General features: G+C 38.9%; 1 protein-coding gene across 4 annotated transcripts in view; it reads left to right on the top strand.

The window, feature by feature from the left end:
* EZH2 (enhancer of zeste 2 polycomb repressive complex 2 subunit) overlaps positions 1-21,079 on the top strand; it is a 56,649-nt gene that overhangs the window by 23,205 nt on the left and 12,365 nt on the right. For 2 of the 4 annotated variants that reach the window (XM_055591221.1, XM_055591222.1), the window contains exons 2-8: positions 342-465; positions 1,026-1,154; positions 12,422-12,538; positions 15,949-16,069; positions 16,835-16,975; positions 17,925-18,027; positions 18,569-18,747. In XM_055591221.1, coding sequence (XP_055447196.1) covers positions 349-465; positions 1,026-1,154; positions 12,422-12,538; positions 15,949-16,069; positions 16,835-16,975; positions 17,925-18,027; positions 18,569-18,747 — 907 coding nt within the window. In that variant the 5' untranslated portion in view covers positions 342-348. Of the gene's footprint in view, positions 1-341; positions 466-1,022; positions 1,155-8,988; positions 9,168-12,421; positions 12,539-15,948; positions 16,070-16,834; positions 16,976-17,924; positions 18,028-18,568; positions 18,748-21,079 lie in introns of those variants that run through there. The other 2 variants (XM_055591223.1, XM_055591224.1) reach the window with 2 other exon arrangements.

Raw genomic sequence — 21,079 nt, 5'->3', positions numbered from 1 at the left:
TATTTCACTCCACAAGTGTGCATCTCATAGCTCCTTATTGTATATAATTAACTCCTGTAATGGGTCATGTTTTGGTAGAATGACTGCAGTTTAGGAGTGGAGTATCTTTGTAAATAAAAATGTCTTTGAAAAGTTATGTTAAATAAAAATTTATACCTGGAATGAAATGTTTTTAAGGACTTCACAACACAGAACAAATGAGCACCCTCCTCGCAAATATCCAAGAGTGTAATTATGTGTCATTTCGTTGGTTGGTGGTTAGTTTGCTGGGGGTTAAAACACAAGTGATCATATTCAGGCTGGTCAGATCAGTGATTTTAATATGAAACCATTGCTTTTAGAATAATCATGGGCCAGACTGGGAAGAAGTCTGAGAAGGGACCAGTGTGTTGGCGGAAGCGCGTAAAGTCAGAGTACATGCGCCTGCGGCAGCTCAAGAGATTCAGGCGCGCTGACGAAGTCAAGGTACCCTCTGCCTCCTGGGAGCACGCGGTGTACAGCCCCTCAAGATAAGTTTTAGTTTGAAGGGGAAAATGGCCTTATTTACTGTAAGAGAAATGGAGACTTGAAAGTTGAGGTCCTTGGTCTGTCTTAACTAACATAAAAATTGTACCATGCACATAGTGAAATGATAAGTTGTTAGTCTAATTCCACCTACTTGGCAGCCACCATCTTTTCAATATAGCTTTGTGTACTGCGTGAGAAGACCCAGGATCCAAGCATAAAGGGGTGTTTCATGGTACTGCGTTCCTGTAGTCTTTGTAATTAAAGAAGATACGTACACAGTTAACAAAGGACAAAAATGATTTCTTACTCCCCTTCTACTGTCAGTAAAATAATAGATACTGTGTTTTTGTATTATTTGAATGTGGGAAGCCACATTTTAGTGTAAAATCATATGCTTTTGAAGGAATGTCCCTGGTACTTTTGAGGAATCATGCAATTTTAACCTTCGTTAGAGATGTTACAAAATTTCTAACAATGAACAATTTCTTTTCTCCTCTCCTTCATTTTTTTTTTTAAAGAGTATGTTTAGTTCCAATCGTCAGAAAATTTTGGAAAGAACAGAAATCTTAAACCAAGAGTGGAAACAGCGAAGAATCCAGCCTGTGCATATCCTGACTTCTGTGAGCTCATTGCGCGGGACCAGGGAGGTTGGTGAACTCACGCGCTGTTCAGATTATCAGTGCATTTTGGTTTTTGCTGTTGCAGTGTTGGTTGGTTATTGAGAGAGAACCACTGACCTCGGATGTCCCTTGTTTTATTGCTGTTTCTCTTTAATGTGCAACTGCTAATGGCTTCTAGCTATTCCTATAACAGAGCTCTGGGGTTTAGAATTCTACTTTCACTGTTATTAGGTAGATTTCTAGACTTGTATAAGACTGTTCGTTAAAAAAGAACTTAAAATACTCTTAAATGTCCTCATCAGATCAAAAGTTAGAGCAGGGCTTCCTGACACATACTTTTTTTCTCCCCCTTCATATGAATTAGCTATGCTGGAAGAAATGTTTCTTTTTCATGCGTACTCATGGAGTTAACAAGCATTTTATTACACATTTTGTTTAAATTCTAAGGCTCACCGGGAATTTTAAAACTTGGGGTTGAGAGGTCAGAATTTCCTTTGTTAATAGCATTTTTTTGGATGAACGAAGTAGATCCTAATCCCTCCAAAAAATTACTGTTTTCCAAGGAAGGCAATAAATCTATGGTAGGTTTATAATGAAGTAACACATTAAATGTAGTAGTAGTAAGATGAAGAGAAAATGGCAGAAACTTACACAGTATGAACCAATCAATAGGATTTTGGTTAAGGTGTTTCAACTTAAGCACCAGTTTTATACAGGAAGACATGACATATCATACGAAATGCTGCATGAACGGGCATGGAAGCAGAAAGAGGGAAGAAAGTGAGTTGAAATTTAAATTACACCACGAACTAGATGATTGTTGACCTGCATGTCTAAACATGGGATGCGTCTAAACAATGGAATGAATTTGTTCTAAAGTGATGTTTTCAACAAGTAGACATTTTTTATATGGTATTATAATAATTAAGCACTACTTGGCTGTCATATGAGGCCTGTTGAGGTCGTGTGACGGGCTGGCCTCAAGGACTGGTCAGTGCTACAGATACGGTCCTAGAAGTGGTTTCAGTGATGATGTTCATGGTCTTGATGGTGAAAAATGGCTTGGGCTGATTCTTAGTTATTTATACATTTTGTCAGGTGATAACTCTTTAAGCTCTGATTTGCAGTTGTATTAAATGTATTATATGAAAAAAAGTATTAACACCTTCTAGTCACATGGAACACATTGAGGTAAATGATTTATTAATATGTACTTATTAATGTACATACGTGAATAAAATGTACTAATTAATATTTCATCACTAAAGGTGAAAGGGGTTCTTTTCTGTGCTGGTTAGAACGTTCTCAAAAGGGATCAGGATGCAGCTTCTCACTGGTTCTTTTACAAGTTTTGTCTGGTGATGTTCTGTAAGTTTTGAAGTGAAGGAAAAAGAAACCTGTGTGTTTTTTTTCCCCAGAGAGAAAAATCTTAGAAATTTGGAGAAATAAAGTAGGAAACACATAGAACACTTGTTTTTGCCACCCATTACAAATCTCAAAATGCTGCCGAAAGCCCAGCCTGCCTTTATAATAAAAGTCGCAGCATCGGTGGCTTCTGGCAGGGCGCTAGTCTGTTGTGATATGATCGTTGTGATGGCTGTTACCCCCTTTTCCATTCCCGGGTGAGGAAACGTAGCTTAGAGGGCTTAAAGTCAGTTTCCTTGCTCTAATGATCTGATGTGGGCCTGAAAGAGTACACTTTGCTCAGACACATTAAGAAATTATTGAAGTTCGTTATTTATGTACAACTGGAATTGCTCATGATACAATTTTTGGTGTTAAATTTAAGAGTACAGTTTATTCAAATGAATAATTACTAATTGAATTTTGCTTTTAATTTTGTCAGTAGAGATAAAAGTCATTGAATGTAAAGATACCTTTTTATTGAGCTTATGGGACAAATGGTAAGAAGAAATTAGTATTTTGATAAAAACAAGTGGTTTTTAAACTTAGTACTCCATGCAGGTTGAGAAGAAGCATTTTCACGAAATAGGAAGGAAAAGGAGGAAAGAAACCCCTAGCCTCAGGGTTCAGGGTTTGTTGCCTAGAGCTCTGACCTGGTCAAGCTTGTTTTTGAGCCTCTCTTGACAGCTGATTCTGATTCAAATGATTCATCTTTCATTCCTCCTAGCCTCCCACCCCCTTTAAAACCATCATCACTGACTTTTGGAAGCTGAAGATTTCTATAGTTTGTGATAAGCTTTTTGGTGTTATCATAGTAAATGATAGAATTTTAGGGCTGGAAAGGACTTTAGTGATTTCTGTCTGGTCTCCTTACTTTTCAGATAAGACTATGTCTCTGTTTAATTTTTCTTCAGTTTGAGCATTTCCAAAATCCGTTTTTTTTTTTACGCTTTGAAGGTTGGAGTCAACTAGGTCAGAAGCAGGGAGAATAGATAAGTTAGCCTATTTTGCAAAGAGTTTCTTTGCAGTAGGCTTGTAGGCTTGAAAGAATTTGGGACTGCACTGTTGACCCAGACACCTGAAAAGCCTGTTTCTTTGAACCTTTGTTAAGCGCTGTTGTGACACTGCTTTAATTAAGGCTCATCTTTATAAACTCATCCTTTATAGAAGGGCTGTCTTCAGTTTAAATCCTGGAGCATGATGATGAGTCACTGACAGTTTTCAGTCATTCACTCAAATACTTGATTCCCTTCTGTACTTGTAGAAGGGAGGTGATACGCTCGGTTTTAAAATGACCAATTTTATCTAGGTTATTTTAGTAAAGAAAATCTGACAAGTTCACTTTCTGACCTGATGAAGTGACTTGGGTTCAAGGAGTCCTGCAGTTGACCTGCAGCCACATCTTTAGTCTGCTGTTTGCTCACGCGTACTTCCAGGAGACTCGCGGGACTTCGTTTTTGGTGTTGAAGTTACAAAACCTAAACTGTTGCCCATAGGATTTTAGTGCAGATATGTCTGTTTTTTCTTTTAGAAAATACTTCTGACTTCTTGAAGATAGTGACTATAAGATATATACTTCACATTGATTTCCTTTGCTCTTCAGTTTATCTTTTTTTAAGGAGCGCTCAGCTTAAAAATGTTATTAAATGATACTTACAGGCCAAGGGATATACACCATATTGCCTTAACATGTAGCTGTTTATCAAAAACTTATTTCTTGGTAACATCATTACTTTGTTTTATCAATAAGTAGTCAGTGGCCATGCTCTGTAGTGTGTCTGTTTTTCCAGTTTTAATGAAGAAGCTGGTTGAGTTACTCTTGTAGTTCTTACTAATGTATTTCTTTTTGTACATTTTCTGTTTCTTGCTAAAAACCACAAGGCGCTTTTCCTCTTCATTGATTGTTCATAACAAAATTTTTTTTACTTGTACATATTGTGAATGAAAGGGAGGCTTTCTCAAATAATGTCTGTCTTCTGGGCACCTGGCATGATTGGTGTAGTAGTTTTAAAATATCCTGCCAATATGCATTTTTAGATTTCCAGGAGAATGTAATGTTCTTGTAAGAATTCTGTGTCTTGTTTACTAATGAAAGGAGTGAGAAATGTGGGGCTTCTTCAGAATGTTTAACATACAAGCAGCATCAGAAGGCCCCCGGTTCTCACATTCATGGAATTGAAAGTCTTCTGGACTTGTCAGTACATACAGGTTTGCTCTTCCCAGTGATAGCTTAGAATTTTAAGTTCATCACCTATCATTTGATATTCACAAATGATTTTTTTTTGGTAGGGGGAAGCTTCTGTTTAATGCAGGACATGTGAATTCTTTCATGAGTTTGCAATTTGGGCTTGTTTTTTATTGAAGGGGAAGAAAAAACTTGTTTACCTGTAAACACTTGACCTCATTTATTGACGTGGTCATGTACTTTTGTCAGTTAATTGTTAATAGAAATTACTATATACAAAGAAAAATAACATGCTGGTGTACCCAGTATGTACTCTTTATTCCTCACTCCAGCACAGTAATGTGCTTTCTTTCCTTTGCGAATTTCAGGATTAGGGGGCCAGTGTGTCCTGCTCAGCATTTGAGCAAGTGTGGCAAGGAGCTGGGCCCTTTTCTCATGTCTTAGAGAGAGGTGAGGGGTGCTCCCAAGTGAGTGTCTTGACACTCAGCTTGAGTATATCCATCCTTTCTTGGTTCCTCAAGGAACTGGTTTCTCATTGCTTTCTGCTGCTCTCTGTCTCTTTTAACCCTTTGTTGGTTGAATCTTGTATTAACTCTGCCAGTCCTTCCTGCCCATGTAACTTTTTCAAATCATGGCAGCCTTCGCTTTCTTTCTGGTTTTCTTTCAGTGGAAATAGATGGAACATTACTTCAGTAACCATAAGGAGGTGTTACTTTTTTTTTGAAAGGAAGCTAATATAAGCATTTTATGCTTTTCCAAGAAGACCATTTAAAAAAGAAAGATCACTTATGTTGTTTGAGTTTCTATTTTATTATTGTATATTAAAGATATATCATACACTTAAGTTTGAGTTTATATTTTAAACTTAAGATGATATATCTCAACTTTAAAAAGTGAACTTTTCAGAAATATCAAATGTTTATTTTGTAATCTTAAATAAACTAGCAGAAGTTGTGTTTAATTTGCTGTTTTTCTCTAAGAACACTGTGTATACAGTTTGTGTTTTAAAAAATTGTTAAATTGACCATTACAAAGATCAAAGTCTCTTCTCAAAATGCAAAACCAAATTTTGACAGCTATCTTAAAAACAAACAGAATGAACCAAAGCCCAAAGAAAGGCTTGTCTAGTCTACAGTGTTGAAAATTGTTTATTGCTCTGAAGAAATAACATTTTTTAGGCCTAGAACTTCTGTCACAGTTTAGCTTGATATTATGGATTGACTTAAATCCACTGCTTGATTCTGTTTTATTTTCTCTTACTAGATTTCGTAAAAGTATATAACTTGAGTACCTTTTTGGGAGGGATGGGTAGATTTCGTGAGCTACCTTGGCAACTAATGAGGTACTTTCACACCAGCTGATGTGAATATCTGTGTGTTGTGTTAGTTGCTCAGTTGTGTCTGACTCTTTGGGACTCCATGGACTGTAGCCTATCAGATTTCTGTCCATGTAATTCTCCATTCAAGAATACTGGAATGGGTTGTCATTCCTTTCTCCAGGGTATCTTGCTGACCCAGGGATCGAACCTGGGTCTCTTGCATTGCAAGCAGATTCTCTGCCATCTGAGCCACAGGGAAGCCCCTTGTGAATATCTGTGGGTTAATGAAATTTTGTAAAAATCTTTTTCTTAATTAGAAGGTTATTATAAAATATTAACTGTAAAAATTCAAGTAACACAGAAATATATGAAACAGGAGACAAAGGACCCTGTAATTCAACCCTTGTGAATTACAACCCTTTTGGTTCTTTCAGATTTTTTTCTGTAACATGTTAGTAATAATAATGATGATGAATTTTATTTAAAAAAAAAATTATTCCCAGATAAAACATGTCTGCCACTTGGATTCAATGCAAGTGCTTGGTCCTGTGGCTTTGCCACAACTGATTGCCCTGTTCATAACTGATGAACACTTAGGTTTTTATTTTTTTCTTTTGCAGTTAGCATTTCTGTGAGTATTCTTCATACACATCTTTTGAGTAAGTTTGTAGGAAAAGTTTCTAGAAACAGCATACTAGGTCAAGAGGATATGTGTCTACAACATTTTAATAGATATTAACAAATTGACTCCCAAAAGTTTTTTGTTTACACTCTTCACCAACTGATAATAGTGTCTATTTCTCTGTTCTCCCAAAATGTTAATCTTTGTCAGTGTGATAGGTAAACACTATTGGAATTTGCTGCCTTCCTTTTTTCAGCAAAACTGAAAAAATCTGTTGTTTGTGTTTCTTTTATGAGTTGGCTGTTATCAGGGCTCAGATCCTTTAAAATTGGGTTGAACTTTTTCTTATGATTTTTAAGGACTTTTTGCATATTATAAATACTAGGTTTTAACCATCTGTTCTGCAGATTTTTTTCTCCCCATTTTGATGTTACTTCTTATATATTTTGGTTGTACAGAAGTTTTAAATGTATATGTAGTTAAATTAGAGTTTCTTCTTTGATTTTTGTGTTTCTTTAAGGCTCACAAAGCCTTTCTCCACTTCAAGATTATAAATTGCCCATCTTTCCTTCTAGTTCTGTTTTCGTTTTTATGTTTTAACATCATTTACCCTATTAGGAATTTCCTGTTGTATAAAGAGTGAGTGGGGAGATTTCGTTTTCGATTTTTTTCTGTTTAGCTTTGTCGTCGTTTTAGCATCATTCACTAAATGATGAATCTGAGCAACTGGGGAGAGGCATGCCTCTGTTTTGCAAAGATCAGCAGAATTGGCCTGTCTGGTGGTCACGGAGCAGGCTCAGCACCTGAGCACAGAGCTCGCACTTCTCCTGAGACCGAGGTCCCGGGACTGTCCTGTCTCCACTTCAGCCCCTGCTGCCCTGTGGCCTTCAGCTCCACGTCCACTCGTGGGAGCCAGGCTTCACAGTGGCTGTGCTGATGGAAACCAGCTGATGGAAACCACGGCTTTATTCTTTGCTCTGCTGCTTAGTTTTTCTTTTCTTTCTTTTTTTTTCAATGATAGAAGTGATCTTATTTACCTCTCATAGGGTCCTTACTGAATTAAGTACTTGAGTTTGCCTCTCACAGACAAGCAGGACTCTGGTTATCTGCCTTACACTCTGTGTTGGGTGTTTTTGTGGTCCTACCAACTTTTGTCCTGTGACTATTAATTCTGCTTCTGATCTGTAGGATTTTAGCCGAACTGCAGATTAAGAGGGGACGATTTACCCTTACAGTACCCTTCAGATTCAGACCAGAGTTGGGTTTTTAACAGTTACTCTACTAATTAGATTTATAGATCTGTGATCTCCTCACTCAGGAGAGGAGCTTTAAGGTCCCAGTATCCTGACATTGCCCTTCACGTGTTACCTGTTCTCTGTGAAATGCCCCCGTGTCCCGCCCAGAGGATGCTTGTAGGATGATGACATCTTTCTGTTCTCAAGTGAGCTCAGAGCAGGAGCCTGGATGGAGCTTCTCCTCTAGTCGGGTGGTTCTGCAGCACACACATTCAGCACCAGAACAGGAAATAATCTGCAGTCTGGTCTGAACCACTCTTGTATTCCTTAGCTCCCACGACCTTGATTAGCTGCTTTTATTAACTGTAAAGGTCTTTGTGTCAAGATCTCATCAGGATGTTTGATTTCTGACCTCCCTTCCCTCCTCTAGCCACCCTTCTCCTAATCCTTCTAACCTCTGTTAGGAGCTCACTTCTGCTGTGAGCTTTTCTTGACCCAAACTTGATACTTAACCTCATTCCAGTTTTCTCTTCAGTACTTCCTTCACATGAAAGCAGTCTGAAATTAAGTTATGTACACTGTCATTTTCACCAGAGGGCTAGCTAATTTAAAACTTGGTGTATCATCTTGTCTCTGCTGAAATCTTGAGGAATATGAGTAGTTTCAGAAATCACCCTCAGCTTTTCCCTGGAGTTGGGTGGCAGCCGATACTTTCTTTCCTACACTTTAGATGTAAGACGGTCCTTATTGTTTTTACTCGGAAAAGCTAAAGGATATTAGACAATATCAACAGTTCATTGTGTCTCTGGCTTGAATTGAGTGGACCAACCAGGATCCAAGAATATTTTTAACTTGGCTAACTGGGTGTATTTTTTTCCCCTTACTATATGGAAGCTGGACTTAACCCTCCTAATGTAAAGACTGTTGAGAGTCCGGATGGCTGTGGCCATGCCCTTTGGGATGTCCCACTGTAAGAGGGGGAGTCATACCTGCCTCCTAGGGTAGTGGTGAATTTTAAAGAAGTTAACTTTGGTAAAGTCTCTAGCACAGTGCTCAGCACGTAGTAGGGTGTGTTAATTTCTTTCCCTTCCCTGCAGGCCACTCACCTGCTCTTCCCTCTACGATTTTCCATAACACAGTTTTTACTTGGAACCAGCCTTCTGCCAAGAGTCTCAGTTTGGTTGTGTACTCCTACAACTACTATTTTTGGCTTGACTTCCCTCTCCAGCTCCCAGTGGTCCAGCCACACAGTCGCCTATTGTACCAGCTGGTTGATGTAAGTCTATCCATCCTCAGAGGAACCTGGTCACTTACCAGTAAGCTGTGTTTCTCTGAAAATGTAGCATCCTTGATAACTCATGTAGTCGTTTTCTTTCTTTACCACCATTGATGGATTACCTGCAACAGCTTCCTTGTGTGATCCTCAAGTTGGACCTAGAATTAGAGAATTTCATTGGTTGATGTATAGGTCTCCTAGTGAGGTCCTGAGCCCAAGGCTTTGATCAGGTAAAAAGCTGTGGAGACCCAGGAGGTCAAAGTCGTATTCAGTCCTCTGAGTGATATGAGACTTGATAATGTAAACTGTCAAGGATGATACATTTTCAAAGAAAAAAAGTTACTGGTAAGTAACTGGACTTTTTGAGTAATTTTCCTGTAAGTCAATGAATAAGAATTCCCAAACTTGTTTTACCAGCAAATGCTTTTGCATTTGAATATTATTTCATAAACGAAAGGGATATGGTTTTTAGTTAATAGTTAAAGAATGGGATAGAGTTTCTAGAGATAATGCATAGATAACGAGGTGGGTATAGACCTTCAATTTGTTGCTTAGGTGTTCTCGCAGCTTTAAAAGAAATGGAAGTCAAAGTCTCCATCGGGGAAAAGTCAGCAAATGCAGTCGGTTCATTCCGGGAACATTTTTTGAGTGCCTACTCTTTTTTGAGACACTGTGCTGAGTATTGTTGCGAGACAGACGTAGCACCACGCTCTGCCACAGCCACTTTTGCCCTCAGAGAGCTTATTTCCAGCCCCTTGGTAACACTTAGGACTGAGAATTGAGGTTTAGGTGATAGGGGTGTGGCAGGTGTGGGGTGGGAGACAGTGCTGCAGCCTTTGCCATCTTATTTTCTGTGCTTCTCTTAAGTTCTTTCTGTTCACGGAGATGTGCCCTTGTTCAGTGGACTCGGCATCTTCAGGACACTGGAGCAGACCGGCGGGGCAGAGCTTGCGCCCCGCCCCCGTCTGGTGGTTGAGTAGGACACGCAGCTCTCTCTCCTCCTCTGAGTGTGACCTTGGGTTTGTCAGAGTTGGAGAGGCAGCCGCTTTCCCTTTACCCCCAGGCTTTAAAGGGGACCAGTCTTCAGAATTAAAGTCACTGAATTAATTTGCCTCCACCACGTGTAAAACAAAACTCAAAAACTCCAATTTGTTTAGCAAGGAATGAAATTGTTTTGAACTTAAAACCGCTGGACAGTGCATATCACTTTATTCTGTAGTTATAGCCACTCCTTGCCCCACTGTTAGCTGGTTAAGTAACTTAAGAAGAAGGAGTGAAGACGTGGTAGGAAGAGGGGAAGAGGAGGATGTGGGGGAGAAGACGCTCGGCATATAGCACCTCGTGCACGAGCATCTGGGAAGGGCTGGAGCGCACGGATGAGGCTCCCGGGTGTAGCAGTCAGACTGAGGCTTCCATCCTGGCTTGGCAGTTGACTGTCTTTCTGACCAGGCAAGTTATTTAACTTCTTTGAACCTCAGTCTCCTCCTCATCGTGCAATCGCGATGCTAAAGGCTAAGATGAGGAGTGGTTACGATGATGCATATGAAGCACTTAGCACAGTGCCTGCAACATAGTACGTGCTCAATAAATGTTAACTGCTCTTATTATTGGATGGATGCATGAGAAATTGTATCAGAGGCCAAGGGAGGACCCAGGGAAAGATTGCGGGTTCTGGAGCTTAGTCAACTGTTCACACTGTCTTACTCGAGCCATGAGCTCTCTAGTGTTACCTTTGATCTTTGCCCTTTTGGAAAGCAAATTAATGGGTTAACAACTGTCACAGTTTTTTTCCTAACTGCTCTATCTTTAAACCTTCCCTTCCACTGAGGAAGGAACTGTTTTTGTGCCGGGTGACTGTGACTATCGGAAGATTGTCCCCTGGCCTGAGGACATGCTGAGGGCCAGGTGGGCCTGGAGGCCAAAGACTTCCACTCTGGTTTCACCAAATCTAGCCCTGCTATTTTTAAATCTTCTTAGATGAAAATGAAACATATAATAATCATGTGTGTCGTATAGATATGACTTTTTTGGTTTCATTTTACTACTTCAATTCTACTTCTTTTTGCTCTGTTTTCATGGATTATTTGTCAAGGGCATTTTTGAGATGGCTCCGGAGACCTGACCATTGGGTATCGGAGCTCCTTAAGAGAAGCTGGATTCCTAGACAGAGTGAAGTGCTGTGGTCTTTGGACACAGATCTCTACCGTATTTCATCAAGTCAAAGATGCAAACTTCTAAGCATTTTAACATCTGAAATTGGCATGCATCTTAGAGTCACTATGATAAAGTATTGTGTTATAATTTAATTGGCAACATTATTTTCTTAATGATGCAGAAGGTAATGGTGTGCTTTAAAATTCATGTCATCATAAATTGGATGAAATACGGTATAATATTTCAGGGGAATATATGTACTTAATTGGTATTAGAGATGTGGTATCCTGACAGTGTGTGTTTTGGGTAAGAAGAGGGGCTCCAGAGTCAGACTTTCTGGGCTTAAATTCCAGCCCTGACTCGTGTATGACTTCGGGCCAGTTATGTATCCTTTCTTTCAGTTTTCTCACCTGTAAAATGGGCACTAAGGATAGTCCCCATCTTACAGTGCTGTGATGAGGACTGAATACGAGACATGTGTTTAAAATAGTGCCTAGCACATAGAAAGTGCTTAATGACATTAGCTATTATTATCAATAATTTAGGGAATACACTTCTGCAGAATTGATTTGAATCCATTTTGTTGTGATTGAAACTCACATCTACTACCTTTAATATTTGTGTATCATCTGATAATATCAGCAGACACTTGGCTTTTTAAAAAGGGAAGGTAAAGATAAAGGTGAACCTAACAAGTTTCTAAATTCTTATTTAGTAAGACTTATGTTATTTCATGTGGTTGAGATGTAAACACAATTAAGCAGTGAGGTAGGAAATTTATGGTGAAAGCAAAGAGCAGTTAATCTGAGGCCAACATTAATAATTATTGAGGCCAACATAAATAATATTTGATTCTTAGTGGTACTGGTAAATATGGGAGGTATTGGAAGGTTTTGGAAAATTTGCAAAATCTGAAGCTTTTTTGGTCACTAAGTAAAAGAGGAGAGAATGCTTTTTGATTTTTACCAACTTACTATCTCAGGTAAAGAAATTTACTTTTCAAAATGATGTAAGTAGGCAGCATCTCTTTATAATACGATGACTGAGGCTTCAGGTTGTCCTTTTATTCTTATGAGTCAATTTTATTTTTTCTGTTCTAGTGTTCGGTGACCAGTGACTTGGATTTTCCAACGCAAGTCATCCCATTAAAGACTCTGAATGCGGTTGCTTCAGTACCCATAATGTATTCTTGGTCTCCTCTACAGCAGAATTTCATGGTATGTAAATAATGTGTCTTCTTATTTGGTAATTACTTCTTTTAACCAAAGCATAATTTTCATGTCCAGGTCAGTCAAGATTTTATTGCTGTTCAGTCACTAAATTGTGTCTGACTCTTTGCAACCCCATGGACTGCAGCACGCCATGCTTCCCTGTCCATCACCAACTTCCGGAGCTTGCTCAAACTCATGTCCTTCGAGTTGGTGATGCCATCCAACCATCTCATCCTCTGCCATCCCCTTCTCTCCTCTTCAATCTTACCCAGCATCAGGGTCTTTTCCAGTGAGTCAGTTCTTTGCATCAGGTGGCCAAAGTATTGGAGTTTCAGCTTCAGCATCAGTCCTTCCGATGAATATTAGGACTGATTTCCTTCAGGATTGACTGGTTTGATCTCCTTGCAGTCCAAGGGACTCTCAAGAGTCTTCTCCAACACCATAGTTCAAAAGCATCAATTCTTCAGTGCTCAGCTTTCTTTATAGTCCAGCTCTCACATCCATTCATGACTACTGGAAAAACCATAGCTTTGATTAGACAGCAGAGTCTGTCTTTGTTGGCAAAGTAATGTCTCTGCTTTTTAATATGTTGTCTAGGTTTGAAGCCTAGCTTGAAGGATTCTGAGCATGTTTTTGCTAGCATGTGAAATGAGTGCAATTGTACAGCGGTGTGAACATTCTTTGGCATTGCCTTTCTTTGGGATTGGAGTGAAAACCAACCTTTTCCAGTCTTGTGGCCGCTACTGAGTTTTCCAAATTCACTGGCATTTTGAGTGTAGCACTTTAACAGCATCATCTTTCAGGATTTTAAATAGCTCTGGTGGAATTCTGTCACCTCCACTAGTTTTGTTCATAGAAATGCTTCAAGATAGTATAAGTAAAAATAGCTATCAAAATGGGAACACTTGGAGTAATTTTTAAAACCAATTAATATATATATTTTTAAGCCTTCTCAGTGTTGATGGTGCTCTTAGTCCTTTTTAAATTTTTTTTGGGGGGGCTTCTATTTACTCCTTTTAAGTTAAAATATTCTCCAAAGGGAAAATATTAAGCAAAAACCATACCTGGGATTTAAAATATATTTAAAAGATGAAGCTTATAGTTCTTGCTCTTAAAGATGTTAGTATCCTATAATCTCAGTCTGAGATTTTGTTAAGTGAGAACTTACTATTTCAAACAATTTTAGGCAGCATGTTATTAAATGATAATATATGAAATAGTCTCAGTATAAGGCTAGTTATTTTTCCACAGGTAACGCTGGCACAATAGCTTTTGTTATGAAATGCTAGTATTTAATTCTTTATGGAAGTAGGATGAAGGAGAGGATGGAACAAAAGAGAAGTTAAAGTATGCATTCTTGACTTGTGTTGTTAAATTAAGAATACATAGTTTTATGACTTACTTGATATATAAAATAATAGGGCTATTGAAATCTTGATGGAAGTCCTTGGTGAGCCCACTTTAGAGAACTGCCTGCTAGATTTTTCAATAAATAGGTGTTTCTAACATCCTCAGTAACTTTTCTTAGTGGAGGCTTAAAGGTAAACTTGCGATTCTCTTTTGCCATTGCGTAGATTTGTGTACTTAAGGCTTTATTCAAAAACATTTGGTTTGAGAATCATGTTGCAGGAACTTCTGAGAGGGCTCATATTTTCACAGACTGAAATTCTGAAAGAATATAGTGTTTTAAACTTGGCAGTGACTTTTTTTAACCATTTGAAAGCACTGAAGTATAGTCAGTTTATGCTGTTGTGTTAGTCTCAGGTGTACGGCCAAGTGATTGCTTTGCGGATTCTTTTTCCTTATAGATTATTACAAGATATTGAGTATAGGTCCCTGTTGTTTTATGGATAGTCGTGTGTATCTATCAACCCTCCCATCGTAATTCATCTCCTCCTCCAGAGTTGTCAGTATTATTTATGAATCAGCCATAGCTTTTGCTAGTGATGAAAGCCAGATTAGGCAGACTCTTCTTTTTTATGGCTAGGGTATGTCCTGCAGTGCAAAGGTTATATGGATATAATTGGGAAGACAAAAAATAGCCAACTGTCATTTAATTTTGGCTTGTGTTCAAAATAATGAACTTTCCCAGTTTTAAACGTGCAGGTGAGGTGTGCTGGCAGCTAGACTCAGTAGTTGTATATGAGGTTGACTCTGAATAGAACAGTACATTAACATCTACATTTTCATTTTATACCCCCTGTGCACTTTTCCTCCCAGTTTGCCTTTTCTTTGTCTAAGGTACCCTTACCTTTATGAACTCTGCACTTGTCCTAAATTTGTTTTGTAGGAATTATTTGAAAAATTCCATTTTTTTCCTATTTCCTGTCTGCTCCTACCTGACAGCTCCTGTGTGTCCTGGCCTTTCCCAGCCTATTCCTCTGTGTCAGTCTCGGGCCAGCCTGAGGCACCTCACACTTAAACAGTTGCCATTTCCTCTCTTCAATCTTAGCTAGTCTGTTCTGTTACCAGAATTTCTTTCTAAAATTCTGTTTTTAATCAACACCTTGTTCAAAGGCCTCTTGAGACTGAGACCTATCCTTGTTTTAAATTAGTCTCCTTATTTAGATATGGACTTCATGTTGTGTCTTTATCAGTAATTACTCTTTAACATTTTTTTATTGAAAGTTCTCTTCCCCCAAGAACATCAGCTTCCTGTCCCTTGTTTTCTTGAAGTCCTATGTCCTCTCTGAACTTTTCTTTGACTGGCTCTTTCCTGCTCAGCCAGCACCCTCTTTCTTTCTTGATATCTTCCAAACCTTGATATAAACTCATCTGTCATCTTTATTAGCACTATCAAGTTTGATATGTCTCATTCATAGTGTGGAAACATGTTATTGTAGAATGTTCCTATTTTATGAATGAGAGTAAATCCTTTTAGGATAACCTGTAATGAACCATCCGTATTTTACATGCCTAGAATTTATTATGTTGACTGTTGATAAGTTGATCAAGTAAAGTTTGGAAATCCTCACTTAATTAGTTTTTTTCCTTTTGGGGCATTGTTTTTTATGGTTGGCTTTGATAAGCTGTATTTTGTCGACCCTGAAATGCTTTTAAACGTCTGAAGCAGGAACACGTCTTCAAATGGTTGATGGGCCACACCGTAACTTGTGGTGTGTTCCTGTTTTAGAGAGACATGAAGTGATGGTGAATTGTAGTGATTGATTCTGTAATAGAGTTATTTTTTCTTAAGTTTTTTTCCTATAAACAGTTTTCTCAGATATTGATGAGAAGCATCATTTATTTCTTTGTAGCTTTTAGAGTTTGCTATTATTTTAGATCTGGAGAACTGAGTATGGACATCTGCTTAGGAAAAAATACTGTATTTCTGTTATATTACATTTACTTTTAAAAAAACGTTGGTACTTATGATGTGTCTACTTTTTAAATATATTTATTTATTTCACTTTTAGGTGGAAGATGAAACTGTTTTACATAACATTCCATACATGGGGGATGAAGTTTTAGACCAGGATGGGACGTTCATTGAAGAACTAATAAAAAATTATGATGGAAAAGTACACGGGGATAGAGGTGAGCCATGTGTTTATTCTCTTGGAAAAGGGGCCAGAGAATTGGTATTTTGATTTGTTTTTTCAAATGTGAGTATGAAAAAGATTTTAAAAAATTAAAACTGCTGGATTGGCCTGGGCTAAAATTTTCAGTGTTTTCCCTGTCTTTTTTTAAATTGAAGGATTGTGTATGCCACTTGGAAATTATGCATAGTTGGTTATTAAAAAACTGTGTCAATCACATGCAAATTAAATAGAATTGTTTGAATGTATACAGACTTTAAGATTCTTTAGCAATGAAATGGGTTAGGATTAGGGCCCTGCTTATGTAACATGGGCTCCGAAAGGCCTTGTGATCAAAATGACTTTCTCTGCTAGGCCCCCACAGGACCTGAAGTCCTGTCATTAGAACCACAGCTTCGTGCATTAACAGGAGACCCATTAAAGTGCCTGCAGGGGGGTGGCATGTAATAGCCTCTCGTCCCCTCACAAGTGGACGGCACAGTCTGGTAGATAGGTTGTTTAGAAGGAGGCAAAGGCCGTATTTAGTTTCTGGAGAATTAGGCTGTGGTCGCCGGCACCGAAAACTTGTGAAAATGACAGGTGTTGAGGTAAATTCTTCTTCCAGCTTTGCCTTAGGCCAGTCCTGGAAATGACCTTTCTCCCAAATTTTATAATAATTATGGTGTTGCAGTGCTGATTGGTAGGCTCTGGTTGTTTCTTACAAATGAGAAAAAAGCATGGTATACTTTTGTGTATTTCTAATATTTGATTTGATGAATTTCAGAATGTGGGTTTATAAATGATGAAATTTTTGTGGAGCTGGTGAATGCTCTTGGTCAGTACAATGATGATGATGATGATGATGACGGAGATGATCCTGATGAAAGAGAAGAAAAACAGAAAGATCTAGAGGAGAGTCGAGAAGGTACATCTGTCTTGTTAGGTCTGTGTGTAGCCATATCAGTGTTTTTCAAAAACATAGAGTACAGATAAGCTTTTCTTTTTTCTTCTGTTAAATATCACATCAGGGGTAGTATCATCAAAATTAGAATACTATTTATAACATTTTATCCTGCACTTGTGAGTCTTTTATTTCCCTTGGCTAGCAAAAGAATGTACAGTTTTTGGGTTTCCCTGGACAATTATCATAATTATTGTAATATGTAACATCAGTCTTTGACTATGTGCAGGTCATGTGCTTGTCAATTTATATCACTTTATATGTGTATAGACATTTAATCCTCCTAATATTGCATATGGAATAAGGTGGATTTTATCCTCAGATCCACTTTATAGTTGAGATGAGTTCAGTGAGGTGAAGTAACTTAAGATCACAGCATTGGGAAGAAAGAGAGCCCAGAAAGTTCTGTGTTGGAAACCAGCTCTGACTGACCCCAGGGCACATGCTCTAACTTGTATACTAATTACGGATTACCAGAGAAATTAGAGGGTCCCAACTTAGAGCCGGGGTTGGAAGAGACTTGACATGAAGTCAGCATAGAAGAATTTTGGGGAAAATTGCAGTTTCAGAGAAGCGTGCCGTTCTCATAATCGGTGCCTTAGCGATCATGTGGGCCCTCGTTTACAGATGACACATGCATGTGGGTTGGTGACGGGATAAGGTCACAGCGGCAGTCAGTGGCTGAGCTGGGATCAGAACCTGGGTTTTTCTGCCTCCCGGTGCACTTGAAACTTTGCATATTTGATTGAGTTTTGTCTGACCTACCAGCATTTCAGATACTTGTAAAATAGGTTAGAAGTGAGACACAGTTGATAATTTCTTGAGAAATCAGCATTGTTAAGCGTAGACAAAATGAAACATTGGTGAGCTTGTTCACTTTCACTCTGTTTTCCTTTCACATTTCCCTGTTTAGATAAAGAAAGCCGTCCACCTCGGAAATTTCCTTCTGATAAAATTTTTGAAGCTATTTCCTCAATGTTTCCAGATAAGGGCACAGCAGAAGAGCTAAAGGAAAAGTAAGATTTGTTCTTTTGAGATGGTCTTGCTGTGTGTGGTATGTCACTCACCATTCTGGCTTATTAGAAATGGAGCTAATATAGCTGATGAACCCACTGCTGTGTGTGTTCAGCGTCTGCAAGATACTTGAACTAATACGTGTGTATCTGTGGTACCCTGGGCTGCATTTATCATAAATGGAAGAAGTGTGCGTGAGTGCACACACGTGCGCACACACACAGTTTATAGGAGTGTGTGTAAGAGGAAGTTTCTCTGGATACCCATAGAAATTTTACTGTCATGGCTATTTCGTTTTAATGAATATAATCACATTTATTCATGACAGAGCTGAATGACATCTGTGAATGTTTCTTGATATACCATGTGTAATGTTTAATTGGCTCTTAATCTAAATAAAGATTGCTGTAAGCTAGACCCTTTTCTGTGTTTTAGGCAAGATAAAATATCAAAAATAATACATAGAAAGCTTGTAGAAACTTTTATGTTCAAGAATGTGGTTCTGGTTTCACCCTCACGTGACATTCTCTTGGTTGATGTCAGGTACAAAGAACTCACGGAGCAGCAGCTCCCAGGTGCGCTTCCTCCTGAGTGCACCCCCAACATAGATGGACCAAACGCCAAGTCTGTCCAGAGGGAGCAGAGCTTGCATTCATTTCATACGCTTTTCTGTAGGCGATGTTTTAAATATGACTGCTTCCTACATCGTAAGTGCAGTTATTGTACGTTTTCATTTTCTATCTTCGTTGTGGAATTATGTGTTAAATCAACTTGGAAAGTGTTGTCATTTATTACCACTAGGATCCGTCATTTAATATTACAGTTATGACTGAAAAATATGTTAGAATCAAAGTATTGGTATTTTTAAATTTGTTGCTTGAAGTTGCTCTCTGAAGTCTTTTTGCACATGTTAAGTTGGGACTACTGTCTCCCCTCACTCAGAATACAGGCCAGTAATTTTTCCATAAATGTTAACCTCATGGTGGTTTTGTGGTAAAACTCACTGTGCACCAGCTAATAGCCTGGAGCAGCGTTCTCCCTGCTGATGAAAGGTGTTGTCAAATAAGAAATTGGCTAAAGGGAATTCCCTGGCGGCTCAGTAGTTGGGACTCTGCGCTTTCACTGCCAAGGGTACTAAGATCCCATAGGCTGCTAAAAAGGTGTTTATGTATCTATTCTTGTCTGTTGAGTGTTAAGTCTGGTGTTTGGAGTTGGGGAGAGGGTCCTCTAAATAAGTTGATTTTAAAAACACCTGCATTTGAATACAGGTAAAGCATATAATGTTCTTAATGAAATTTACATGTATGAGACTATTTTTCTGATTCTGCTGGAGAATGAGGTTTCTTAGTAAATTTTCCAGGTTTAAGTACAATTTAAAGAGTACTAGAGACTTTGGAGGCATGTGTTGTGAAAATACATTTCATACCTCCTGGTTCTGAATAAGAAGGGTTTGCTTAATACACGTTAGCTTTTTCTGTATTAGACTTTTATGCAGCTGGCCATCTGTGGCGTAACGCCTTTGTCCATGTGCTAAGTGGGCTCGTGTTGCTTTGCCCTTTTAGAGTTCTCGGGTCCGCCTTTTGTTGTTTTTTTCCTCTGTCCAGTGGTACCTCTTGTGTTAATTAGCCTGCCCAAGCAACTGTATCTTGCCTCATTTTGAGTTTTTGCTCTATCTACTTATATTTTCTATAGCAAATAATTTGTTATGTGATGTGTATCTTGGTCTGGAAATAGTCGTGTGTGTGAACTATGAGTGGTTTACTAGAAAACCTTGAAGTAGACTTTCAGAATTATCATTGTATCTTCCACGTCCTTGCTGTTGTTATCCACACTCCCGATGTAGTTTACATAGATGACTTGATAGTTTTAATAGTTGCAGAAGCCAGCTGTTTGTTACCCCAGCCATTGTAGGGTATGAGATATCTTACTTGGGCTTGGCAACCTTGTTTTCACATAGCCCATGAAGTAGTTGAAATGAAGTGAAAGTCGCTCAGTTGTGTCCAACTCTTTGCGACCTCGTGGACTATACAGTCCATGGAATTCTCCAGGCCAGAATACTGGAGTGGGTAGCCTTTCCCTTCTCTAGGGGATCTTCCCAACCCAGGGATCGAACCCGTCTCCTGCATTGTAGGCGGATTCTTTACCAGCTGAGCCACCAGGGAAGTTGTCTTGAATTGCATTTAATTCCCCTTTTCTTACACATGATCATTTTATAAAATACTGTCCAGTTCTTACTTAAGAATACCATAAATTGCATTCAGATATCACTATAGCAAGAAAATTGGTAGGAGCCCTTCTTGTAATCAGTGGAACGTTCAACTTGTTGACAGCTATAGCATGTGATAACCCTTTTTGTTGTACAAATGAGCCAAGGTAGGAGGATACTCCTTTTAAACATTATCACGGGAGTTATTGTCTTGTGCTCTTCCAGTTTTGAGTGATTTGGATGAACCTTGAGCCTGCTCCTCATGCCGTCTGGGAGAGGGCTGGGGAGAGGACGAGCCGGGGGCTGTGCTGAGCCCGGCCTCCCTGGCCTGACGGGTGTGCTGCGCGCTGCTGTGCCTCCTGCTCCCCCTCGTTCCCCCCAGTGCAGCCCTAACAGTTCTACAGGTGCTCGCCGCTTTACACTGACTCTGTCAAAAGATCACACACTGTATGTTTTTCTTGGGTAAAAGAAGTCATTAAATAAATGACTAAACATACCTGTTAAATATAGCATTTTGTGCTTTTTGTTCTTTGTATGATGGAGATAACACAGTCTTGAGGATTACATTTATTACTGTGTGCAAAATACTTCAAATAATTAGCACCTGGCTTGTGTTTTTAGCTATTGTTATTTTTTTAAATCATCCTTCACATGCGTGTATTTCAGAATAGCATTCAAAGCTGTCCAGGAAAGTCTCCCACCTCCCGCCCCCGTCCTCACTCCCTTGTAAGGGAACTACTTCCGCCTCTAGTTCTTCTGTCTTTTTGTAGTTTTTTCCGGCAGATATTGCACATACACGTTCTTTTTCCAGCAACCCTGTTCACGTGGTGCCGTCGTGCTCAGGCTTT

Source organism: Bubalus kerabau, chromosome 8 (assembly GCF_029407905.1).
Source record: "Bubalus kerabau isolate K-KA32 ecotype Philippines breed swamp buffalo chromosome 8, PCC_UOA_SB_1v2, whole genome shotgun sequence".
Taxonomy (NCBI): domain Eukaryota; kingdom Metazoa; phylum Chordata; class Mammalia; order Artiodactyla; family Bovidae; genus Bubalus; species Bubalus kerabau.
This window is presented reverse-complemented; position numbering and strand designations above follow the sequence as displayed.